General features: G+C 43.1%; 2 protein-coding genes across 2 annotated transcripts in view; both read left to right on the forward strand.

Annotated features, from left to right (window-relative positions):
• Nucleotides 1–4,401, forward strand: part of LOC111673088 (glutamate receptor ionotropic, NMDA 3B-like) — a 66,584-nt gene extending 62,183 nt beyond the window's left edge. Inside the window, exon 12 of the mRNA XM_023430741.2 lies at nt 791–4,401. Within this exon, the coding sequence (XP_023286509.1) occupies nt 791–1,766 (976 nt within the window). The 3' untranslated portion in view covers nt 1,767–4,401. The remainder of the gene's footprint in view (nt 1–790) is intronic.
• Nucleotides 4,402–9,389: 4,988 nt separating this feature from the next.
• Nucleotides 9,390–27,173, forward strand: LOC111673130 (phospholipid phosphatase-related protein type 3-like). The gene is made up of 9 exons (XM_023430801.2): nt 9,390–9,424; nt 13,303–13,406; nt 13,853–14,038; nt 15,672–15,801; nt 16,727–16,922; nt 18,780–18,837; nt 21,005–21,178; nt 22,098–22,937; nt 23,353–27,173. Exons 2-9 carry the CDS (start codon nt 13,326–13,328, stop codon nt 24,298–24,300), a joined length of 2,613 nt encoding a protein of 870 aa, XP_023286569.1. The 5' UTR covers nt 9,390–9,424; nt 13,303–13,325; the 3' UTR covers nt 24,301–27,173.
• The last annotated feature ends 553 nt before the right edge of the window (nt 27,174–27,726 follow it).

The raw sequence follows: 27,726 nt of genomic DNA on the forward strand, positions 1-27,726 counted from the left end.
AAACGATTGTCACTGCCACTACATGTCGCACTACACTCATTGGCCACACCCCTGGTCCCCGTTTGGCCACAAACCCCCCCCCCCAGAGTGCCAACAAAAAACAATCCAGCCACAACCATTAGCCCACGTTAGCATTGGCGTGATATGCTCCACAGCAATGCTGACAGTTATCAGGCAAGCGCTAGCAACGTTTACCGAACACATTCAAAACAAGGGTAACAGCAGGTTAGGTAACGTTATCGTTCCTACTGCAGTCAGTCACTGATGAAAACAGACATGTAACATTATGTAGCCATCAAGCTACTTACACATCAAGAAGAAGAAAAGCCAGGTCCGAGTCAAGCTGGAGCTCTTTAGCAACTCACAGGGCTCTCCATCTAGGTAAAGCCAGGTCAGTGTTGGCTCCACTGTCGGGTTGTTTCAAGAATTTTTCTAGAATCAAATTCACTTTCTTGTTACTAGTACAAAAATCTGATTTATTCTATATCCTTTTAAGACACTAACTACATTTTATTAAAAGGTCTTTATGCAATAGTTTAACAACCTATAACGTATTAAATAGTGAGCTTTAGATGTACTGGTAGGTGGATTTTGGACTGCTAAGTTAAGCTTACCAGCTGCTTATTAGCTTCCATTTTACCGTACAAAGTGGTATAGCTCTTCTCATTTACCTTTATCTCACTTGTATATATATTGTTTTGTATATTATTTATAGGGAAATGTATTTCCTTGTACTGCTGCATCTCACTTGATACATATCTTTTGCTGTGATCTTCCTCTCTTTCACTAGCCCCTCCTCTTGTATCTCAGAGAACTGCACCCTACACAGGAAACAGCATCAACCTCCTCCCCCATCTCCTCCCACATCCCTCCCTGCTTCCACTACTGCTGGAGACACCGACAACTCCTCACCATCCCATGAGCCTAAGGAGAAACGTGTGCACTTTGACCTTGAGACTCTCCACAGCTACCGCCTACGCACACACACTGCCTCAGTACGCGGCAGGCCCGGCATGGTCGGCCGCCCTGGGCTCGGGCTAGGAGGATTGGGGCTGGGAAACCTGGGGAGTTTTAGCTCCCCACCGCAGATTAGCCTCCATGCCAACGGGGGACCCGTCTCAGCACTGGCTCCCACAGGCCTGGTGCTCACTCCCCTGGGGAGCAGAGGCGCCCAGACCAGCCTGTGGGAAGGGGAGCTCCAGGAGCTGCAGGGGAAGATTGAGATTTTCCGCACCCAGCTGAGAGAGGCTCTGGCCAGGAGAGCAGAGATTCAAAGCAGCCTGGAGCGAGAGAGGAGCGGACTTGTACGCAGAGATACCAGTCTGGAGAGGGAGCGGGACAGACAGAGGATACAAACTATTAACACAGACAGAAGTAGCTCCATGCAGTCAAAACTCCCTGAGAGAGACAGGACCAGCCAACTGCAAACCCTGAATAATCAACAGACAGGGAGGGCTAACCAATCAGGTGGGCCTGGGACTCTGGAGCAGGGGAGAAGCAGCCAATTAAACACAGTGAACAGTTTGGACAGAGGGAGAGCAAATCAGTTACGGTCTGTTAATACTTTGACGGGAGAAAGGACTGTCCAATCACGCACTTCCACCAGTTTGGAGCGGAGTCGAGTCAGCCAACCAGGCGCTGGAAACGTAACAGTCCAATCACGGAACACATCTAGCCTGGACAGGCAGAAGGCTAACCTATCACGCACTTTGAACACTTTGGACAGGACAAAAGCCAACCAATCAAGTGTAAGCGGTGGGACTTGATTGTCTTTCTGAAGGCTCCGGTGTATGAGACTGCAGAGGGACTAGTGCAGTTGGTGCTTGCGTAGCCGCGGGAAGATGGCTTTGTTGGAATGGGTTAAGTTTGGGGGTTGCTTGCCGAAAAATGACAATATGTTAACTGACACCATCACTTACTGTAACCTAATCACTGATAGAATTATTTCCATATTCGCTTAAAATTACAACTAAAAACCTTTAACCGCAACTTACGAGCTGATGTCTGCATCATCCATGAAATCATAAATAAGATGTTTAATTTCTTTAGGTGAAAAGCAAAAGTGATTTCAGTAATAACCCACTATATTTTCACAGGAACAGATCAGACTAATTGGAAAGATGATGTTAAAATCAGTTTTTTAGTCACAGTCAGAAGCCTATCAGCTGAATAAAAATATGGCCTGCCCCTCTGGCTGAGGAGGCCGACAAGCACATAGACATCCTCGACAAGAGCACAGAAGAATTAAAGTTAGACCAATGTGGGGAAAAACAGAACTATTGGAAAATGCACTTGCAACATCTGTGTTAACTGAGTGGCAGCAGCAGGATATAAAGATGCAAAAAAAAAACTTATATTTTAAGTAATAATGTCCCAAAAATGTGAATGATAAAAGAAAATTGAAGAGTGACACAGTGTAAAAGAAAAACTATCTATTTAATGATCCCATGATATTTATAGAAAAAAATCCTTTGATCCTCATGTGTTGTCCCATTATTGTTACCAAAAAAAGCATTTTCCATATTTTTTTATCACCAAGTCCCACCCTATTCTCTTCCTAAAAAAATGTGTCAGGATTGAAAAAAGGTGTCTTGCAAACTGAGCCATTCCCAAATAGACGCTTTGAGATGGTAATTTTCTTCTGTGATTCGCCGGGTTCCACATGAAAAAGGACGCTGAGGCAGCTCTTGACAGGACCTATTTTGAAAATTAATGCTAGCGGGAAAACGTTTGGTTATACCCAAATACACATCACGACAAGTATTACTCAGCCTGTGTGAAAACAGTTTTATAGTGTCCTTTGTGGCTCTGACATAAACTTTAGGTCTAGGAAAATAACCCCTGATGGCAGCAGAAGGGTTTGGAGACTGCGCAACTTTATAACAGAAAGTCTGCTTTAAAACTGAGGCTGTGAAGGTCAGGGAGTCTTATAAAATAAAAATGCTACTGGGAAATGTAAGATCCATCGTTTTTGGACTTTAACCCTCACTGGAGACTAAAGTCAAGATTTCTTGGCAGCTGCTGCTTCAGGTTTGACCATTTAAAAAAAAAAAAAAAAAAAAAAAAAATACAATTTGTCTCCCCAACTTTGTGGAAGTGCAGTACTAAATCACAGCAGTAGCCGTTTCCTGTACAGGTGTTTTTGGGGAAATGGCTAACCCATCCCATTACTTGTAATATTAATTTTTAATGTGTCCATCACTTGCTGCAGCAGAATGGGTGATTTTTGTGTATTTGTGTCAGTGGTTAAAAACCGTTTGCATTTTCCAAAGTGCTGTAGTTGCCGTGGGTGGCGGCACTTCAAAGAGGACGGTGCTTCATATCTACTTCAGACTGTTAATATTAATTTAATGGTCCAACATTGTGTTTATATGAAGTACAGAAGTAAATTACAGTCTCAGAGACATTTCAATTAAAAGGAACCTTTAATTATCTGATGAACACAATTCACAAACAGCTCATAACAATTGTATATCTGCTTGGATTACTGCCAGCTCTGGCCAACAAACAAGTGCCATCAATTTCGAATGAGTTTGTTCACGTTCATGACTGGAATAGCTCATCATGAGTCTGGCAACACTTTTGCGCTCAGTGGCTGTATTGTGCATGAATTCACACAATAAGAAAGATTACAGTTTATTAGCTCCTTGCAGACCAGAGTCAGCTCCGTCATGTGAAACCATCATGTTGTCTTTCCTGTAATTATTAATTATTAAGTAGATGGACCCTTTTTTTTTTTCTTTTTGCGGTCTGCTCAAAACGTGACGTTTCATGCTTCATGTCAATAATTTGGAATGATGAAGGTGGGTTTCTTCAGAGGCTTGATTGGGACGGTCAGTTATTCATTCAACCACCAGAGGGAGCTGCACCCCTGCTTCCCGCGGCTATGGACACTGGCGTGTTTGTGGTTGGAGGTTTTGTTCCAGCAAAAATCACAGATAAATACATTTAAGCAATTGACTTATGACGAAGCAGTGACCGATGGAAGCTGCGTATTTTTCCTGCTGTTCTCACGCAGCTTCGGAGGACGTGGGGAAATAAGGCCTTTATGAAATCACCCAAACACTATACAATGCAATGTCACCTGATGGTATTGGAATACTCAATCTTGGCAGTGTCAACACTTTAAACAGGTGTTGGGGATTTCACTGGCCCACGGGTCTTAGGCACAGACGCTGAAACAAAACTTGAGGCTTTTATGATGGTACTGATGTACATTTAATCGTTTCAAACTTTGCTGTGGTGTGACGTGATTGTGTTCACATGCCATGGTGTGAGGAAAAAAAAAATATTTTAGGTCTATATTGAGAAAGAGCTTGTGGTACTGGATATTTAAAGAAATACTTTTAAATTTACCCCTTATAAAAATTGTATCAGCATATTCTTGAATTTTATCATAAATGATCATTCTCATGTTTTGAAATAAACATTTATATACTTATGTACTTGCACTTGCATCTCATATATTGAATTTAGTCTTTTTTTAAAACAAAAAAAAAGGGCAGAAAGAAGCTTTGACCTTTTAAGATAATTTAAGTGAACACACTGGCTGAGTCATTCTGATCAATTTCAGCCTCATCGAACCCATTTAAAATCCATTAATCCACTAATTTAATTGCATATGTATATGGTCATGAAATCAATAGAAGACAGCATTTCAGCCAGTTTTTATGAGTAACATCCAACACTGGTGGAAAATCACACCGGCAAGACTGCCTTTGTAAAAGTTGTTTCTGCCATTTCAACCTCTCCCTTCATCACGAGTGCAAATCACAGCATCTGCCTCAGCACTGGCTTTTATAGTGGGTGAGCTTTGATTGGTAGAGAGCAACAGGTGTCAGGGAGCAAGTCCACGTGACTCGGCAGGTTCTTTAAGAAACGTGACTTTTTGCTAACAACAACAAAAAAAAAGATTTAAAAAAATACTCATAATAATTAACCAGCTAAGAAAAACATGGAAATATGATAACCTGAGACGAGTAAACCCCAATATATTAATACGCAGTAGTTCACAGATCAGTGCATTGATCACAGAAAAACTGTAATTCTTGTCCTTGTTCATATCCTTTGGGAGAAAGAATAAATTCTAAGCGCTAGTTTTGTGGGGGTGCCCAAATTTATGTAAAATTATGTAGCTTAGATTTTTAGGATGAGTCTTTTATTTCCCTTTGGACACACCTCCCCACACCTGTTGCTGATTACTACTCAGCCAGTATGTGAAGCTGTGCTCCGGCTCTGGTTAGAACTCATGCTGATCAAAGGGAGTTGAAATATCTGCTTTTTGTTTTTTTGACTACGAGGTTTATCTTGGGTTTTGGGGACTATTTGTGCGATTCATGCGTCATGTCATGTGCAGGAGACTCATCATTTAAGTCTGTACTGATATTCCGGGCTGTGTGGTAAACAAAGCCGTTAACCGACACTCTTGCCATTCCTGCTCCACAGTGCTCATTTCTAGTCCAGGTCTTGCAAGACTGTCACCCCACTTGAGTCCCGAGCAGAAAAAACTACTGAATCACTAGCGGGTGAGCAATTTGTTTACAAGCTCAGGGGCCTCCATGGTGCAACTTGAAAAAGGCAGAATTTTATTATACACTGTTTTGCACATGGAGGTCTAGCTGTACCTCTAGTGAAAAAAAATGAAAACTCGTAGCAGCTCTAAAGATGAGTCAGTTTTAAAGACCTATGACTATCTCTGGCAATTTTAGGTAAAAGACATATGGTGAACATTTTGGCAAAACAGGACAAAACTGTCAAATAGTGCTGCACAGTGAAAATCATGGAGCAAATCAAGCTGCACCGGTTTTTCTAAAGTTGATATTCATCTTGGATGAGTAAATCTACACCCACCACAACACCCACTATAGCCAAGTGTTACCATGGAGCACTTAGGCAATTGATCTGTGTGGGACTTGTGGATGATAATGATGTTTATCTTGTCAGAAAACTGATTAAACTGGAGTGCTCTGCAAGCCTTCAATCAATTTACCTTCACATTTAAACTTGTATGCAGTAAACACAACAGCAGTCAAAATGAGGTGAAGGCTTGCAGCATAAAAAGAGGTGAGGCAGGGATCGCAAGTGGCACAGTCTAACTTACTTGTCTGAGAAATGCCAATGTTCCCAAAGCCACTTAAGAGGGAGGTTTGAGCACTTTACTCCACCTGAGGATATAATGGTGTTGTTTAACTTGTCGTGTAATGACAGCTTTCGGGCACACGGCGGCACTTGAACTTGAACCTAAGCAGATGAATGCAGCGCTGAGTGGTGATACCTACAGAGAATTATATTTTACTGAGAGTATATAGAGGACAGCCAACTTTGGATTCAAGTCATGCATTATGAGTGTGTGTTTGTGTGTGTGTGCGCGTCCCCTTCATGTACATAAACAAGTCAGTCACACTTCAGTCACACCATGACGTGATGGCCTCAATAACATGGCAGAGTAAATCATTGTTACACATTTTAATCTATATTGATTTGGAGTCTTGCATTTCATGTTACAGGGGAATGTTTTCTTAACCACATAATCATAGTAACATTAATACTATTAAAATACCATTTACTATCGAACACTGAAAACTGAGCGCTTACACGAAACCTGACACTTATTGAAGGGGAGAATTGAAATTGATACCACAAAGTATAATTCTTCGGCACAGATGAAAGCTAACAGCATGCGGGATGTTTGAAGGGGATGAAGAGGGCGAGATGCGAGTAGCATGCTGATGATTTAGCGCCGGTGCATCGACCAGACTGTATAAAGTGAAGATAATCCCACGGTGATAAAGCCAATCAATCGTGCCTCCTCTGCACTCGCACATGGTCAGATTCTCCTTGTTGTAATAAAATAAACAATGGGCTCTTTGTCAGGTGTCTGCAGAGCGCTGTGGGTGCGCTGAATGGCCTGTGTAAAAATCAATCAGAATCCAATGGCAAAATTGTGTGGGCTTTCATAGATGGATGGGTGAGCGTGTCAACATATGACAAACTTGGTTGCTGTCATATAGCACGCATGTGTAACATATGTGCTCAACTTACATTGCATCAATCTGGAGGCCTATATGTGAGCATGTATGTAATATGTGTCTGTGCATGAATGCCTACGCCTTCATTAGCCATGCAAACATGCACATGTGCTGTATTTGTGTGGGTGTCTGTGTGTGGGTGTGCATGCGTATATCTGAATGGAGATGATCGGCCTTTAGCTCAGACAAAGTAATTGGGTCACATGTGTGAACAGCAGTCAAGAAGGATTTTAATCAAACTTAAGAATCCCCCAATGTATGCCCCCTTCGGCAATCAATTGCTATCCAATGGGGATTAATGGTAAAGACTGCAGCTAACTCTGTATTAAAGAAAATACAATTGTGGTGATTTCTGCATCTCAGGTACTGTACCTGTGTTCATAATGAGCAAATTCACCATGTTGAGATTAGTGTGAGTAGTCTGTGGGAAGCACAAACGAGTGTTCAACCATCTCCATCTCACATGTCTCTCTCCCCCACTCTTTATAGTGCTTTGTCTAGTAGGTAAATAGGAGCCAGGCACTGTGAGTGATGAGTTTATTAGCTCCTGCCAGCTGTGACCAACCCTTGGGTATTATTGGCGGGGTGGCTGTGCTCGGTGTGTGTGTGTGTGTGTGTGTGTGTGTGAGTGATGTTGTCGGGGTGGGGCTATGTGCAGGGCAGGGGGAGTCCGAGACGAGGGAGTACCCCATGAGAACCAGAGAAATTCCCTGGCAACCGCAGACAGGATCAACACTAAATGGGGCACCCCCATTCCTCTAGTACTGAGCAACAACACAGAGCCAAAGTGACAGAGATTGAGAGGGGGGGGGGACTCCTGTGTGCAAATATCTGAATGAGAGTAAAAACAATTGGGATCCGGTCAGCAGGCGACTTCCTGCTTTGCACCTTCTCAAATTATTCTGCACAGATGTTAACATACAGGTTGAAAGTGTCCCTGAATGTGTCACAACACTCACTCACATTAACAGTGTCTGACCTGACAGAAAAAATGGAGAGAAAGAGGGAACACGTGAAAACACGTTGGTGTTTAAGTTCACTTCTAATCTCCATTAAGAATTGATAACTGTGAGAGCATAAGATATGGATCAGAGAACATCTTCAACCGCTGGAGTGCACATGTGCAAACACAGCGACACGCGCGCGCACTTGTGCACCTACACCGAACTCTTTGATGTTAATTGCCGCAGTGTCATTCAACGATGAGTCAGTGGTTCGCAGAGGTGTCTGTGGGGCTTTTAAATGATGGGTGCGTGCGTGAGTGTCCTCGAGCCCCGCACCGGATCCTCCAGGGAGATCCAAAAACACCACAGTGGTAAAACGACTGCCACACCCTTTCTAGAGTAAACAAAGGCTGAGACATCTGAGCTAGCATCCCTGGAAATATGGAAGTTGGGGGGGGTCAAACAAACGCATCTGATGGTATTTACAGAAGCACGAGGCGTGTCTGACGGCGAGCTTAATATTATAATTACACTGGATTTGCCTCTCTCTTATAAATGAGAGGTTATCTCCGAAACCGCCCCCTCGCTTTTACGCACACATGCGCAGGCCGCGTTTACTCCACATACCCACAAACACACATACGCACACACACACACACACACACACACACATTCCAAAAATGTACCCCTTTGTCTTGGTCGCCTCTCGGTGGTAGCCCCGAAACAGGAATTCAGCAGGGAGAGGAAGGGAGAAGTGTGGACCAGACTGTCTCCTCCCCCAACCAGAAGCGCACACACCACACTCTCTCCTCCCTCCCCCCCTTCTAAACCACCCCCCCACGCCTTTGTGTGTGTATGTGCGCGCTGTAAAGCTGACTGCGTACCCGAAAACCGTGAGACGGATGCTTTGCATAGAAAAAATAAGCTTCTTTTTTCTCCTGTTTGTTTTGGAATTTCACATTCATCCGTGTTCTATATTCTGGAGTAAATAAGAAAACCAGCAGGTGCTAAGGAAGGGGAGGAACCGGGTGGACAGCACGTGAATCTCTCACTTAACCAGAGCCAGGAAATAGGAAGGAGAGGAACGCGTTACCAGCAAGTGCAGCAAATTGGACTTGCCACCATCAGCAACCCTCCTCTCTCTCTCCCTCCCTCTCTCTCTCTCTCTGTGTCTCTCTCTCTCGCCATCCCTGCTCCTCCTCTGTAGGTCTCCCCACTTACTCCCATCCAACCTCTTTCCCCCAGTCTCCCTCAGTAATCCCCTCGCAGCGGAGCGCTCTCTGAATAAAAGTGGTGGGGCTTTTTTTTTGTTGGATTTCGGGGAGACTTGGTCAGACGCCGGAGATGGATTAAAGGGACGGTGCACCGCAAAACTGGAGCAGCACGCACGACCACGCCGGGGGGGAAGGGGGCGACGGGACTCGGTGAATTCACGGAGCCCCCGGGACAGAGGTGAGTGCTCTGGCTTGTCCGGTGGTATCGTGGCTCTCTCTCTCTCTCTCTTCCTCCAGCATGCAACCCTCTATTCCTCCTGGCGCTGTAACTGAGAGGCGAGCGAGGAAAAGAATCAGCACATGGTCTTCGCGTTTCCATAATTGATGATCTCATACGCAATCTGCTGATTTCTGCTTGTGGTGAAGTCACAGCTAGGTTATCAATAGTCTAATACATTAATACATTATGTTACGTATTGATCCAGTGGCTAATAAAAACTATAACCTGCAATAGATGATGGTCCTGAGAAAACAGCAATTAAAGCAAATGAACTATCTGAACTATTTTCAGCAGTAGCTGTGAGGGCAGTTGAGTTAATTTGCGATAGCCCCCCCCCCTCCACATAAAGCCGAACATATGGCCCTGTATGTGTCTGGCTGCTGAGGGCCCTGCAGTGTGTGGCTTTTTTCTCAATAGCCAGCACAGTAACTTTCTCGGTGAAAGGATGAGTACTTGGTGAATGGAGGGAAAAAATGGATGAGCCATAGCTAATGTTAAGCTTGAGTCCTCCTCATTAATTCATTTTCAAGTTCATGTTTGTGAACCAGGGGTCAAAAAAAAGAGCAGTAGCGCCTATTCATTCTGCATTCTGATTTTACTGCTTAGTCAATGGCCTGCTGGGAGATCCATCTTAGTGCTCTATAGGCGATATAGCACAAGCACACTATACTATCTTAATATGGTAAAAAACTGTGTCTATACAGACTCAACAAAAACACATAATTTTAGGAACTACGTGGGTTCTTTAGTTCTGATCCATACTTATGAAAACGTAAAGAATGTATTTCCTTGAACGCAACAGATTCTTCAGAACATCTTAACATAATGGCACCATCACACGCCGTATTTGACATTTAATAAACAGACAGGCTAAAGAAAGATTTACCTATGTTATCATCAGAAGACGTAACAAGCAGAACAAGTCTAAAGTTCCAACACTATTGTACCCCGCTGCTGCAACTAATTATTATTTTCATTATCAAGTAATCACAATTGATTAATCAGTTGTTTTTAAAATATAAAATAATGAAAAATGAATCAAGAGTCTGAAACGCAAAGATATCAGGTGTCCTATAAAATAACAAAAAAGAAGAGCAACAAATTTCCATAATTAAAGCAGCTTAAATAATGAAGAATTATTGAAATAATCGTGATTAGTTTACTGCCTTTTGACTAACTGATTAATCGTTTGATCGTTCCAGCACTATACGCTGTGCTAAACTATGCTCATGTGCTATGTCTGCTAAAGTATGTCTCATACACCCTCAACTCCACCCCTGCATTGGTGGTCAGAGAGTCTTGTATCTTCCTTGCTGTCTGACAAACTGACAGATTGTTTCTGTCCACCGCAGGCTATACAACCCACATCATTCACACACACACATACACACGTGCACACACACAGAGAGCCGCGCACGGATGAGATGTACACACGGACCGCTTAGACTATACACACACGCAAAGACTTCCTTGGTGTTTGTGCGCACAAGCAGACAGCAGCTCAGACTACAAACATTTTGCAGTCACACTCACACACACACACACACACACATATGATGTGCCCCAGAGGACAAATGCTGGTGTGGTAGATAAACAGAAACACCCTTTCTTCCTTAAAGAGGCTCATTCCATATGTGTGTGTATGTGTGTGTGTGTGTGTGTGTGTGTGTGTGTGTGTGTGTGTGTGTGTGTGTGAGATAGGAGTTGGGGTGAGGTTTAAATGCCGATTGGAGTAGGTCACTGAGACCCAGGACCCAGCATCTTCCTAAGCTGCTTTCAGCCACACTGGAATCCATCCATCCCAATATCCTCCGTTTCTGATCCCCCCCACCACCAGACATACACACACACACACACACACACACACACACACACACACACACACCACCCCTACCACCACCAGACATACACATACATACGCACACTTCAGCTACACTGTTCTGCTTTTCGTTTTTCCATCATACTTCTTTGTTACGTCTTTGAGTTATGCTTCTCCTGTCCGTTCTCTTCCTCTCCTCCCTCCTCTCCTCTCCTCCCTCCTCTCCTCTTTCCTCGCTCCTCTCCATTTCTAGCGGTCATGGAAATTAGACTGTAGAAGTCTTTGATTCTCTGTGTCTTACACCGCCTCGGGGTCAGGCCCTCTTATCTCCGAGAGAAAGAGAGACGGAGACAGAAAGGAGGAGGCTGGAGATGAAAAGGGGGCAAGAGGTAGAGAGGTGTAAAGAAAGGTAGAAAAAGCAGAGACAGGGATTTGTAGACAGATACACTGGAAGAGGACATGGTGAATGGGGGAAGATATGTCAAGAAATGGCCTGAGAGAGAGAGAGAGAGCAAAGCTAAACAAAACTTGAGCAAAAAACAGTAAAACGGAGAGACAGAAGCACAGAGCGCTGACAGATGACAGAGGCAGTAAGAGGTGGAGATGGGTAGACAGCTTTCAGCCAATATGAGTTTCTTGAGGGATAGTATTTTTGGATTGAAGCTTCAGATAAGCTGATTTTGCGCTCATATTCAATCTGCTTTAATGTGGCCATTTGTGCACCAAAAAGGGGAGGGGGGGTTGCAAAGTAGAAAATATCATTCACACAATCACAGGGGCTGAAAGTGTCCGCTGAAACCAATTCTAAATAGTGTAAATCATTTTAGTTGGGTCAGCAAGACTGTGACACAAGGTGGAGCAGGTTTCACTGCACGCTGAGACTGAGACTGATCGCCCTGACGCTTTTGAGTAAAACCACATATCTTTGGTTTTATGTGCAATTCATATTAAAGTCGATACAGAAAAACCAAAAAAAACATCATACAAGCCATAGTTGGATATTTGTGGATTGAGGAAGGAAAAAAAGACGTAAAGAGGGACGCGTGGCTAAAATCAAATCAAAAAGCTAAAAATCAAGTCGGACCGGTAGAAAGAGGGAGCAATGCATGGAAGGTGATAGCGATAAGTAAAATGGGACACAGAGAGGTGGGAGAGGTAGAGAGTGAGAGTGAGATTGAGAGAGAGGAGGTAAATGGGGAGAGGGACAGATACAGAGATATGACAGGCAGAGATGGGGAGAAAAAGGGGCTGTAGGGAGAGCTGTGAATATTTAACTTTGTTTAGTTTTCCGTTTGGGCCCTTGGCTCTTATTCCCTCTGAGGCCTCCTGATCGCCCACAGGTTACTGATGGCAGGAGACGTCTGAGTGAGTGTGTGTATGTGTGTGTGTGTGTGTGTGTGTGTGTGAGAGAGAGAGAGTGTGTGTGGGAAGGAAGAATTTGGTGTAAAACATCCATTTGGAAGTTAAAAATCTTACTTTATTGAACTAGAATGAAATCTTTTTGTGTTTGTAGATTTCACCATGGCCTTCAGTAACTGTCACTTTTCAACACAGTGCATCTTAATAACTTAAGTGTAAGTGTGTGTGCGTGTGTGTGTGTTTGTGTGTGTGTGTGTGTGTGTGTGTTTCTGAGTGCATGTGAGGAAAGCACTGAGTGGGGTTATTAAATGTTCATGTGCAGAATTATGGGCCTAATCATTGAAGGTGTCTTGGTGTATGATTTTGCAAAAACTAATAATGCACCTCATTACCAAGCAACCATACAGCAAAACTGCTCATAATATATTTTAATGTGTTTATTAAGGCAAGGTCTCATTATTCAAAGTAGTTCATTTTAAAACCTTTCAGCCTCAACCAGCCTTCGAAAACTGTTTGAAGCCGTTTCTTTCAGATAAGTCCAGGCCTGGCAGAAGTTTGAACATCTTTTTGATGCTTTTAGAAATATCGATGGTGAAAACCCATGAAAGCGCTCTCAAACTCCTCTCTGACATCTCTTCTCAATCTGTTATCCCAACAGGCCTCGACTGGCCCCACCCCAAGATGACGTCCCCCAAAAACAAAGCCAAGAAGAAACCGCCGAAAGACAGCATGACACTGTTGCCATGCTTTTATTTTGTAGAGGTATGTGTAGATTGGATGTATTGATAGATCACCTTTTTGATATAACAACGCTTGGTCAACATGACTCACTGTATTTACTGAATCACTATGTGAATGACTCGTTTTATAGACTCATAACCATAGTGAGTGCTTCGTGTTGATTGCATCTCGATGCATCGACCTCTGCTGAAGGCAGAGTTTGCTGTTTTTCTAAAGCAAATATTACGGTGTCATCACTTTCTTTATTGCCTGCCTGCGTGTGTGTGTGTGTGTGTATGTGTTTGTGTATTTGGGGGTGTGTATTTATTGTGGTAAGAGCTGAGATAAAACGTTGGATGAATCACCTCTTTCCAAGCAAATATTAAATGCTAGTCACTCTGCTTCGTCCTTGTCCTTGTGTCGGGCACGTGTGTGTGTGTGTGTGTGTGTGTGTGTGTGTGTGTGTGTGTGTGTGTGTGTGTGTGTAGCTCCCCATCGTCCTATCCTCTTTGGTGTCCCTGTACTTCCTGGAGCTGACAGATGTGCTGTCCCCTGCGATGGTGGGCTTCCGTTGCCATGACCGTGACCTCTCCATGCCCTACGTAGAGACGGGCGATGAGCTCATCCCGCTGTTGATGCTTCTGAGTTTGGCCTTCGCTGGCCCTGCGGCGTCCGTAAGTTAATAACACACACGTTGATGGGGATTGCAATATGAAGGAAAGTTTAAAGGATATCTTCCGTATGGCTGTTTTTCGTTGTTACCCGGTCTCTAGAATACTTTACTTCAATTCATGGCTCAGTATGGCATTAGGCAGCACCTTTGATGATGGCTGTAATGGTACCATGAATTTTAATTTGTGTACTGTAACTATTATAAAGAAATTAAGTCAAACCACTCCACATCCTGAAAGCCATAGCGGATAAATGCCTACAGTGTATGCGTAAGAGAGTAAAGCCAGTGTGTAGTTGTGGAAATATTCAGTCAGAAAAAATTCTCAATAGTGCGTACAAAAATTGTCATAACTGGAAAAGGCATTACCAGAAAGAAGAGAGTTCTAGTGACTGGTCTGTCAAATGTTTAGCAGCGTTCATAATCATTAATTATTATAATTGGCCGTTTAGGGTAAAAGAAAAACACATATCCCTTCATCATTGCTTAAAAAAAAGCCACTTTAGCTAAACAGTTAGCAATTATCTGCATGTTTACACATCCAGCTCACACAGAGGAATACTAACATCAATTAACATTAACATTAGCCTAATAAATGTCGGTGTAATATCTGCTGTCATTTTCACTCTGATTTGATCTCCACAAACTCCTGAGAAAAACACTATGAGCTTTAGCTCACTTGGTGACTGACTTTCTTCACTTGCTAGTCGCTAACATTGGTAAAACAACAATTTCGTACTGGGCGGGAAGCATACATTTGGCTTATCAGATCTTTTTTACTGAAAACAAATGCCACTGCTGAAAAATGGAGTGATGAGAGCAGAATTTTCAGTCTGTACCAGCAAAACGATAAGCTACACAAAGCTAAAAAGCTTGTTGGGTAATAATTTCCTGTGGATTTGTCACGGAGCAGCATCTGATCCATCGTTCATGTAAAAATGTTGAATAGGTTTATAGGAGCAAAATCGTCTCATATTGGAGTCACTAAGATACAATCTTATCACAGAGGATCAGGGGTCTAATGTGTGTCTGGGGGTTTTGGGGGAGGTGGAGGGTAATAGTGCTACACACATACATCACATGGTAACACTCGCGTACATGCACAAATACATAAACGTGCAGCTTCTCCAACACTCACAAAGTAAATTCAATCTCCCCTCAGAAATGTAGAATCAATGGACACATTGATAAATACACACCTGACATTCCAATACACACCATCAAACACACCACAGTCCCCCCAGTCAATACACACACACACACACACACACACACACACACACACTAATCCATCAGCAACATGGAAACGAGCACTTCTCTCCCACCCTCATCTATCACTCTGATTGGAAGTGATCACTATTCGATAGCACCTTGCCTCCATTCTCTCGCCACAGCTCTCTCTCTCTCTCTCTCTCTAGATCGCGATCACAGACATATCTGAAATTGCACTTTCACCCTTTTTCCTCTCGGTTCATTTTCTCTTTGTTCTTTTTTTTTTTTTTATATATATTTCGCTCTTGTGCCTTATCAGAACATGCAACATCACAAACACAGCGTATTCAGAAATTATCTCCTTTCCACTCTTTTACATACATCTTTTTCTTACTTTTAACCTCCTTCTCGCCCTCTGTCTATAGATAATGATGGGGGAGGGACTGATGTACTGTATGCAGTCCAAGCTGAAGAGCTGTCCCAAGTCTGAGAGCAGCATCAATGCTGGAGGCTGCAGCTTCAACTCCTTCCTACGCAGAACTGTGCGCTTTGTCGGTATGGACAAGTTAACTTCCACTTCTTTTTTTTTCTTCCCCCGGAGGAGGGGGCGGGAGTTAAGGTCCGCAGTGTGTAACAGCTGGTGAATAGGGTTAGGGTGTGTTCAAGAAAACCTTGATAGGGTCAGATTGCGTTGCAGCTTTTAGAGGGTCTCATTAACCACATGGCTTATCATATTGAATCATTTTCCCATTGATGCTCTTTCACTTAGTGATGAAGAGGCCTCTAAAACTGCATTTATATCACATTATACAAAACAAACACCTTACAGAGGTGATTCCCGATGCAGTGTATTTAAGTTAATTGGTAACGGCATCGCAAGAGGCTCAAATGTATTTCAGAAATGGTTACACACAATGCAGTATGTTCCATGTCTACTTTTCCTTATTCTATCACTCTCCAAATAACTAAAATGAATTATGCATATGACCTTCAAAGTAAGGTTGTGGTACCAGGTATATTTTGGGCTTAGCTTACCAACAGCATTAAGATTGTAAAGAACCGTCTTCTATTAATAGTTAAGAATAAAAAGTTGTTTTTAAGATGGAAATCAGTTTTGGTTTGGACAAATCATTGCACTCATCGGCTGTGCCCTGAACTTTATTCCACATTTTAGAGTGGGGAAATAAGCTAATTACATGCATTAAATGAAGGGTGACGTAAAATGAAATAGGCATGATGGAATTCTTCTCAGGAAATATCCTGAGGCAAACTTTGAGCTTTGAAGTGAAAAGTGTAATTAATTCACCTTGCCAAATTTCACTGTCTGCGGAAAAGCTTCATAATGTAACAAACCGAAAACTTGTGTAGTGTCACTTCAGGTTATCAATGTGCTCAATGTGAGGAAGCCACCGGGGGCTTTTAGTTGCATTTTACTGAGGCTGCCTTACCTTCTCTGTCTCTTACCTTTCTCTCCCCCCAGGTGTTCATGTGTTCGGTCTCCTGGCAACAGCCTTGGTGACAGGTGTCATCCAGTTAGCTACAGGTTACCACGCCCCTTTCTTCCTCACCGTCTGCCAGCCCAATTACACGGCCCCAGGAGTGTCATGTGACAACAACGCCTACATCACACAGGACATCTGCATGGGGAAAGACCAGTATGCCATCATGTCAGCTAGGTAAGACATACACTTATGTTCAGAGATGAAAAGGAGCACACAGATGGATATACAGAATGTCTCCATCTGCCTCAACCAAATTTGCATGCTCATATAAAAAAATGACAGAAAACATACGAAGATGCAAAATTCATTACGATAAATTGTCAGTTTATTAGTCCAGGATCTTAACTGTATGCTTCTCTGCTCTCTTGCTAGTTTTTCTGACGCTATCTGATAAAAATACAGCAATATTTGGGAGCTTCGTTCACTAGCTGATGCACAAAACCATTTACAAACCTACCATGTGCCTGCAGTCGATGCTCTGCTCATACAAATATACTATATGCTTTATCAGAAATTGCTACAGAACACATTGCGTTACGATTATAAAAGGATTTACAGAGGTTGCACAGTATACAGCATAATGCTACACATCAATATCTTACAGGAATATATGCAAACTACAAGGCGAGGAGTTATCAAAACTAATTTGCATTTGAATAGGATTACAGGAGATTTAAACAGCTAAGGAGTGAAACTGTTGTTGTTACTGTTGGGTTTTTAAAATAATGCAATATTCGCTTATTAATGAAATGCTTCTTAGAAAAGTTAAGTGTTTATTTGTACAACAAGACTAACAATGCCCTTACAAATTCTCATTGTGCCCAGCTGCAATGTTTCACTTGCAAAAGTTTTGCTTGTTAACATAGTCTTTAGCACCACAGCGTGTAAGACAGACATAAGTCAGACATAAAAAACTCCAGTGTATGGGCCTTAGAAAGGTAGACGTATTAGACAGGTGTAATAAGTGCGTACAGAAAGAAAAGATTACAGCTAAATATAGTTGATACAGGGATAATCCTACAAATGCACATTTATACTTGTAAGGTCCCTAATTGAAAAAGATTCTCTAGCTCCTATCCTTAAAGGTATTTATAGTTTAACATTTTTGGATAACACACTTATTTGCCTTCTGGTTTCTGATTCCAAATATAAGGCTACATCCATCTGAAGTTAATTCAATCTGTATAAAAATAACAAAAAAGACAATTAGCCAAGTTTACGAGGTGCCGGACTATTCGGTCAGGAGCAGTTGCTAGAAAACCAGCCCCAACAAGAAATAGTCTGTCAAATAACCCCCTATAAAACCACAACATGTTGTTTTTACACTTGGGCCTCTGTAGGTTTTGAAATTGAGTTCATGTGTTGTTAACGTACTGTTGAACAGACAGAGCCAGACTAGCCATTTCCACGGTCCCAGCCTTTGTGCTAAGCTAACCAGTTGCTGGCTGTAGCCTTATTTTCAACTGACAGGAATAGGACAGGAAGAGTGGTAACAATTATCTCATCTAAGCCTCAGCAGAAAGATGCAAATAAGCATATTTCCCAAAATGTTTAACTATTGCTGTAACAAACACAGCTAAATATCTAACCCCAACAATTAGCATAAACTTGTAATTCAAATTTTTCAAAAAGAGCTTTAGACTGTGTGTGTCTAAGGTACAACACCGTAGTGCAAGACACCAGGATAAACACACTCACACACAGAGGCATATTAAATGAGATTTTCTTAACTTTAAATTAGCAGCTTTGACCTCAAACCACTCATCCATTCTCCCCTAATGTCCCCATTAATGCCCCATGGTATTCCATTTGTGTTTATTTAATGCTCACATCCAAGGACGCACAAACAGTTTGACAGACACAGTCGGGCATGCACACGAGTTTTAATGTCAAACACGATCCTGACATCGCAAACAACAAGAGCAACCATGACAGTTTTATTCCAAATTCACGCAGCTGTTATTTCATAAAAACACAAATCTCTTTCTCTCCCTGCCTTTCATACCTAACTCTCCCCCTTTCTCCCCTCAGGAAAACATTTCCATCCCAGCATGCAACACTCTCTGGCTTCGCTGCTGTCTATATCTCCGTAAGCACTTCCTGGGTCTTACTTGCCTCCTGTGTTTGTGTAACTTGTGTATGATGTATTTGCATGTTGCGTATGTGTTTGTGCATGCTATGTGGTCGTCAATGGTAACCAGTTTGTTTTTATATTTGGGCAAAACTTTTCTAGTTTTTCTTTATACTTTGGTTGTTTCTATAGATGATATTCTTTACCTTTCTGTTAAAATATGTGTTCATGATGAACTATCCAGATGCTTTTCTCCGCATTGTTAACCAACATTGCTGCTGGCAACATTCAATTAAGTTCCTGCATATCAGAGGATTTTTCGCTGGGATGAAATCACTGTCACCTCATACATAAATCACAATTGCGTTACCATGTTTACTCACTGAGAGATTTCCGGATTGCAAACGGTCCTCAGGCCAAAGAGCCATCTAAATCTCATATTAAAGAACATAACATGAAATGTCTTTTGAGGTCAGACTTCAGTGTTCATTGTTACATCCTTGTGGGTAGATTTTTGCAATTCCGCAGTCCAGTGCTGAGAGCAGCAGTATGTGAACTGTATGGCAAAGTAGCACTGTCATTTTTCCAGGAGGTAACACCCTCCCACACACACACACACACACACACACACACACACACACACACACACACACACACACACACCACCAATGGCTATAGTGAGCTACTGGCCATATCACTGCTGCCTCACTGAGCCCAGTGTGTGCTCATTAAAGCTCACTAGGCAGATTTCTGATCAGAGAGAAAAGGCAGGAGAGGATCAGGAAAGCAGCTGTTTGTGTTGCTATGATTACAAAATGTTGTGTGATCAAACACTGTGATGTCAGATCTTTCTTCTTTTTTTTTTTCCTCACTGTTCTTTACTGCTCGCTACACTGAGACGTTTATTTATTGTATTCAGTCTCAAATCCCTTTGTTGAACATTACAATGAGGCTTATTCCCACTTGTTTCCTTTTCATAAATTTACTGAAACTAAGCAGATAAAGCAGATCACTTCACAAAGCAGACACTTGATTCAAAAGGTATTGATAAAGAATAACGGAAATATCACCCTTCTGACAGATTTTTTTTTCTCTCCCTCTTGCTTCAAGGATTTTTAGGCTCAGTACTAGATGGACAAGCTTGTTAGAATGGATATTTTTTTGCAAAAACTGCTTTTCTGTCACTCAGCTGTCCTCCACTTTATATAATCGAAATATGGAGTGCATGCAAAGAATGTGAATGCAACTGTAAATATATTCTTTCCCCGTCTGACTTTTCCTGCTCTCTCTCTCTCTCTCCGTTCTGTGTTACTGTCAAAGCATATTCATCTTAATGACCTAGTTAACCTCATATGAGGCAGACAGTTTTCATCGAGGTGGTATCATTTTCCTCCGGAAATTTCATGGAACAATAAGAAATATCTTCCGATATGACATTTTACTTTTCTCAAGATGATTTAATTTACTTGAACAGAAATCCTCTTTTTTGAGTGTTAGATTACAGGACCTATACCACTCTCATATGTTTAATATGAAGCTAAAGCCAGTAGCCAGTTAGCTTAGCTAAGCATAAAGATGGGAATCAAGGGGAAACAGTGAGCCTGGTAATAAAATCCACCTACCAGCACCTCTAAAACTCACTAAATAACTTGTACCTAAATAACTGAGCACATTGACCTGGAGGATTTTCATCACTGTAACGTTTCCAGGAATTCAGCAGAAGCTTCAAGAAATCAGTGCACATGGACAAATAATAATCCTACTCCCTTAAATCACATCTTGTCATTTTCACAGTGCAGTTTTTGTACAAAGTGCATTAAAATATTGAGATATAACATGGATTTCTTTCTTTATGAGCGAGGCTAGCTGTTTCTCTCTGCTTACAGTCTTTATGCTAAGCTAAGAACATATCTGGCCAATTTCCTGGCCAGATATGAGAGTGGTCCCAATATTATCATCTAAGCATATTCCTGAAAATGTCAAACAATTAATTTCATGATAAAATTTAAAATGCATGGGATGACATTTGCCATTTATTTAATTAACCCCTCTAAACTGTGATTGTCTTTGTGCGGATCAGGTGAAACTTATGCTGCAGTGTGTCATAATGCCTCATACTCTCCAAGCCAGTCTCCATATGCCTAAACTGTCTTTTGCTCATTAATGTGTACATCTGTCTCCGCAGATGTATTTTAATGCCAGCATCAGCAGCACGACCAAACTGCTGAAGCCACTCCTGGTGTTTGCTTTCTGCATGGCGGCAGGGCTCGCAGGGCTGACGCAGATCACTCAGCACCGCAGTCACCCAATAGACGTCTACGTGGGATACCTCATAGGAGCCGGCGTCGGCGTTTACCTGGTCAGTAAAACGAAGTGCACAAGAGTGTGCACAACAAGCATAACGAGATTAATCAGTCTTGTTGCGGCTTAATTTATTTTGCCGTTCTCATGATAATTATTCCTTTTCATGATGGTGTAACTCGCTGAAAGACATTTGAACAAGTAAAATCCTCCTGAAATGGATGTCCTATTTCAGGGTTTAGTTTGGTAAATGAGTGCCAGCATATGTTTGCATGCATTTAAGGATTTGTTTTGTCCCGAGGCAGCAGTTAGCAGTCGGCATGCAGCATGCAGCATGGTGGGAATGACAGAATACACATAAATAGATTTTTTTTTTTTTTTTTTACTAAATAAAGTGCTTTCGTTGTGTTTGCTGGGACTGAAATGTCTCATTGTATTATTCTATCTAACACTATCACAGCATGTGCTTACAAATTATCCTTTTTTTTTTCCATCAACTCTCCTCACCGTGCTGCTTCCATACTTTTCTCTCCCAGCAGTTTTTTTGGCAGGCTATATATAGCCTTTTCTATTAAGGAGGGAAGAGGGAGAGAATGAATAATCCGATAAGAATTCTCTGGAACAATTTCACACTTCGTTTTAAGAAAACTTGTCGTTGCCATTTTCCACGCTTCCCTCCTCCTCTCACTCTTCCACTCTCGTCTTTCACTTTTTAAGAGCTGGAGCATTTCTTCCTGTCATTAAAGGATGAATTCTGAGAGAGGGGGGAAGAGAGTGATTCATGCTGACCTCAGACTAAACAGACGGAAGAAAGAGAGATGCTTATTCATGCACTTGCTCCCCACTAATAGGAATATCAATTTTTTCCTTCCCAAAGATTAAAGAAAATACATTTTCACGCTTCAGTGTTTATTTAACATGCCTGGTACTTCTATCTCCTTCATTCATTTCTCCACCTCCGTGTGTCCCTCTGTCAGGCCGTGTATGCAGTGGGAAACTTCAAATCATCAGAAGAAGATGCTCCCTCCTTACATAGACTCGCCCCAGCTCAGCAGAAGGACAGCCTTAGGGTGCTGAGCCAGCGGAGTCATGACTCCCTGTACAGGAAGACTCCCAGGGTGTCGGAGAGCAGAGAGGAGCTGGGGGCAGGGCTGGGATCTGGGGCCCGGAGTAAGGTGAGGAGGGAGAAGGCCTCCCTGGCTTCACTCAAGCGAGCAAGCGCTGATGTGGAGCTCCTGGCAACCCGGGGTCCCATGGGCAAGGAAACCATGGTAACCTTCAGCAACACATTGCCCCGAGTTGCAAACGGCAACAGCCCCATCTCTCCCTCAGAGGAGCCGGTTACCACGCAGCGCCACATGACCTTCCACGTGCCATTTGACCCCCAGAGGTCTCGACAGCTGGTATCAGAGTGGAAGCAGCGCTCGCTGGAGCTCCGCAGCCAGAGCTCACGGGACGAGGAGGAGGGAACTGATGAGAGAGATGGAGTAGATGAAGGAGGAGGAGGAGGAGCAGCAGGAGAAGGAGGAGACCAGGGGATGCCATCCTCTCTGTATCCCACGGTGCAAGCCAACAAGGGCACCGCCACACCAACTGGAGCCAGGATGGTGGTGGCACCCCCACTGGTTCACATCCCAGAGGAGGCCTCTCGGCCACCGCCTGTCTCCCCGAAGAGCGCTAAAACCCGTGCCAAGTGGCTGTCACTCACAGAGGGGGGAGCGGTGAAAGAGCCGGGAACAGGGCCCATCGCGGTGTCAACTCCCCGCGTGCCCAACACGCAGCCAAACCAGCCGCCAAGCCAGCAAAGAGTCACTCAGGTGAGGTGGAGATTAGAAAATGAGTGCTTGTAAATCATTCTAACATTATTTTGATCAGTAATGTTTCTTACTTTAATTTCAACTGGCATGTGGCCAGGTCGGAAATTTAACAGCTGTCAGACTCTGTATGAACGACACACCTGATTTATTTTGTTGGTAAAGTCAAAACAGAACAGCACGGGTGGAGGCAATTTCACTGATTAGTTTCCCTCTGACAAGGGTTCAAACACTAATTATAATTTGCAGTTAAACCTTATTGAAATGTCCTTGAGGGATATTAAATATGTTACATTACACTTTACAATGTTTACTGTGATAAAAGTCCCTGTACTTGGCAGCTTTGCGATAAAAATTAGCTGATTTCAATTGTAGCTGCTTTTCTGTTTGCATACTGATGAGATTTTCTGTCCTGCAGGTGATAGCTATGTCAAAGCAGCAGGGTCATGGGCCCATCACCTCATCCACTAAGACATCAGAGGGTGGCTCCTCGTCCGGCGGCGGGTCCAACTGCTCAGAGTCGCCCTACTACAGGATACCGTCTGATCGAGACAGCTGCACCGGGAGCAACCCAGGAAGCATCGCCGGAAGCGGGAGCATCGTCACCATCGACGCTCACGCCCCTCACCACCCAGTGGTGCGTGTGTCGGCCAGTAACGGCAAGCCGTGGGAGTGGAGGAACACCATCAGCGGGAACATGATGACCGCTGACACAGCAGGGGACAAACACCGCGTAGCGCTGCAGCGACAGGACAATGTCAGTCACTACCGGGATTACCGGACACTCCCAGTGAAATCAGACTCGCTCTGCTCCTCCTCGGCCAGTGGCAGCGCTGAGGGAGGAGCGGAGCTGCCTCCCCCGCCTCTCCCCACCTCCTCCTCCCCTCTGCCTCCCCCACCTCAGCTGTCGTCATCTCCTCTCCCGCCGCCACCTCCTCACTCCTCATCTTCCCCGCTGCCTCCCCCTCCTCACCCGTGCTCCTCTCCAATGCCTCCTCCTCTCCCTCACCCTCATATGCTTCCACCGCCTCACCCATCCTCTCAGATGTCCCCACCTCCTATCCCATCATCCTCTCAAATGCCCCCACCTCTTCACCCATCTTCCTCCCACATGCCCCCGCCTCCTCACCCATCTATCTGTCAAATGCCCCCACCTCCTCACCCATCTTCCTCCATGCCGCCACCCCCTCACCCGTCCTGCTCCAGCATGCTCCCCCCTCCTCCCCACCCCGATCTACTGATGGATGGCCACAGCCAGACATTGTCCCGCTCCTCCACCCTGCCTCGCCGGCCTTCCGTCTCCGCCCGCAGCCACGCTGAGCAGGAGCACTATTACAAGGCCATGCAGAACGAGAGGATGTTATAGTAAAAGGGGGAAGACTACGGACATCATTGCCATATAAATGATTGTACTTCAGAAGACTCAACTAAAAGAGACAGTGAAAAAAGTGGGTTGTGGCAGGTGAAAAGAGATTTATTACTTTCAAAAAATGACAAAAAAAAAAGGTTTTGAGACACTACATCCGGGAGAGCGGCTTCATTCAAAATGCTGGAAATGAGGCGAGTGCAGGGGTGAAGGACTGTGGGGAGGTCTGGCAGCTCACACACTCAGCAGGGGACCTGGTTTTAGAAAGACCTGCTCACACGTACTGCCCACAGCGCCGGCTCAACGGCCCTGACTGGGAAAGGAAACGGACTGGAAGAGGGAAGAAAGAGAAAGTCAAAAGAGAGCGGGGTGAAGAATTAAAATCCTTACTTCACCTCTAGTTTTTAACACGCGCATCCTCCGTGTTCCTTTATGACACATTCAAAGAAGGAAAGGAAGAAGTTGCAGCTGAGAGAGCGATATCACAATGAACGGTCTGGGATTTGCTAAATCAAGTTTCCCTTGAGAGGAGGCGGATAAGACTGAGAAAACAAAACAACTACAGGCAATACTAGCTTTCCTTAAACTAGTGCAGCTGTTCGAGCCTGCCAACCCTTACACACAGAATTTGTTCTCCCAACGCATTCTTCAAAAGCACCCAAAAGGTATGAATAAGGAAATGCAATAATGTGTACTTCAGCTACAGGTTCAAGAGTATTAACTACAACCCACAAAAGCATGAGTCTCTTTACCCCTTCTGAATAAACACACTCCGAATGGGGAATTTTCTGTTTGATGCCAAGCAAATCTATAAGTATCCACCCGAAAGAGCCGGCTTAGGAAGCGTTGCTTCTGGACGGGGTGCGGGAAGGGAGGAGGGGTGGGTATAAGGAGGATCACGCACAGTTGGGCACCCCTATACAGACGTCACTGAATGGATTACTGTTGTAAACATGAGAGGCGGTGGAACGGAAAGCGAATTTTTCCTCAAGTGAAGAGGCTGGCTGCGCCGCACAGCACAGCACAGCGAGCCAGGCAACCAGTCTGTCTTTGCTATGTGTGTGCAAACCTGCCACGGAGCCTCAAGCGGCACTAAGGAGATTAACGTTTGTTTATCAAACCATGCTAGCACACTCTTCCCTCTGTCGCCCTTCGCATTTGGCCCCTTTGGCGAATCACAATGGCGATGGGAACGCTAACGGGAAGCCGCCCAGCCAGTAGCGCAGCCTGACATCACGACCAACATCCACATTGGCTCAAGCAGGTGGTGTTTGGATGCGGCTAACTGGCTTGTTGCTACCAGTATGTTTATACCTGTTAGCATTTCAAAGATTGTGGTAACACTTTCTAACAACGTATACTTGACAAGGGGTTTAGAAGTTGTTGGTTTGTTTATAATCGTTTATTTATACTTTATAGATCAATAATTAGACGTTCTTAAGAGGAACTTGTTCAAATTGTGTCAGGTTGTAAAAACATCCACGTATTGTGTAGCTATTTGATTTATGAGGAAGAGCTTTGTAGGAAGTTAGTAATATTTCATCCATCCATCCATCCATCCATCGTCCGGACCCACTGATCCTTTACAGGGTCATAAGGGATTACCAGTCTATCACCCTTTATTAAGTATGGCTTATTAGGAAGTGATACCAAGTCTTTTAGTTCTTCTTTGTTACATAAATAAACTAAACTACTAAATAAACTGCAGTAGCTTTCAAACTGCATCACAAGGTCTTTATCAGCAGATGTATATTTTTGCTCAGTCACCATGGAGCTGTAGATGAACAATGGAGAAATTATATCGTCTGACACGGATCATGTGATGCAGTGAAAAGCTCCAGCTCAACCAAGTAAGCGGATCTTGAATTGAAACTGTTTTGTTTGCTGTTCCAAAAGTCAACAATGAACTGTAAACCAAAAAAAAGTTTAAATTTAGTTCAGTCATTCTCTAAAAAATGCAAGTCACCAAAACGACGGAAAATTAAATGACAACAGTTTTGGTGGCTGATAGCTGCTCATAGTCAGCTCAAAGCTCATAATGAGTCATTTATCAAATGAAAATGCTTCACAAATATGACAAATTGCTGCTTTCTCAGAAGAATTGTAATAAGTTTTCTCCATTTTCTAACATTTACAGTCAAAACGATTACTAATTAATTATATAATTAATTTAATGGTTCATTCTAATAAGCTACTGCAGATAAAAAGCAGTTGCAGACCCAAGAAATACACTTTCATCTGACTTCTACTGCAAGTGCGTGTTCTTCCTGCCCTCCCCTGTATTTATACTATGTTGTATAGCGTCGTCATCCGGTATCTATCACTTCATGCATCCCAGTTTTTTTCTATCAGAGAATATTCCAACAACAAGAAGTGCTTTATTTTAGATCATACTTTGATCATATTCTAATGAAAAATACTGGTTTCCACCCATGTAAAACATCTGAAAGATATGTAAACCAGTTTTGTAAAGTTGTGCTAGGACGAGGCTGCGTTAAATGGAACAACAACTTGTATTTTGTAGTGGAGCTCCTCAGACGAGGAGCTGGTAGATAACATTGCTTGTCAGTTTGTGCTGCATGTGTGTACGAACGTGTTTTTAAAAAACTAAAAAAAAACTAAAAAAAAAAAAAAACTTTATTTCTGTGCTTCAAGTCTGCACTGTTACCTTTGACAGACAAACATGCTGCATTTTTCAGTGCTGGTGATTATCGTACTACTTTCCCCCATTTTGACTGTAAAAATACTTGATATTACCTAATATTATTAATACCATTATTATTCTGCAGTCCTTTTTATGGGCTAATGTTTTCTATCTGTGGTGATGTGTAATATTATTAACCTCATTGAATAAAAAAATGAAGACTTCTTAACTTTTGTTTCATCTCGTGTTACTGAGCAGTAGCAGGTGGACGTATAGGGTCATTGCTGGCGCTGCTTCTTTACTACCACTCTAATCAAAATGATCTTCTCCATTGATTCCTGGGTTATGAGTACTACTTTCATGCTCATTGATACTGTACACTCACACACACTCACACAAGCACGAATGCACACGCCCAGACGGATACAGCACATGCACATTTGCAGTGCAACATTTGCTTCTTTCCTGTGGGCTAGTGTTAGGTTTCCATAATGAATTCTGCTGGAATGTTGGTCAATCCCAAATGACCAGCAGGGGAGGCAGCAAGCATCGGCTGAGACCAATATGTGCGTGTGGAAAGAACTGGGGAAATGTGTGCTTTTCAACACAAAATTTATTTTCTGCACATGGCTGTTGTCTGATAAACAAAAATGTATTTTTGTTTATTCATATATAAATTATTGCGTGATTCATGTGCATTACTGTGGATGATTTGTGCATGTCTATAAAAAGAGTGCACAGTCCAGAAGCAGTGAAGCTTTCCATCTTTCCATTTAGATACG

The sequence above is a fragment of the Seriola lalandi genome, unplaced genomic scaffold (genome assembly GCF_002814215.2).
Source record: "Seriola lalandi dorsalis isolate HSWRI2012SDOR001 ecotype SW California unplaced genomic scaffold, Sedor1 jcf7180002054911, whole genome shotgun sequence".
Classification (NCBI taxonomy): Eukaryota; Metazoa; Chordata; class Actinopteri; order Carangiformes; family Carangidae; genus Seriola; species Seriola lalandi.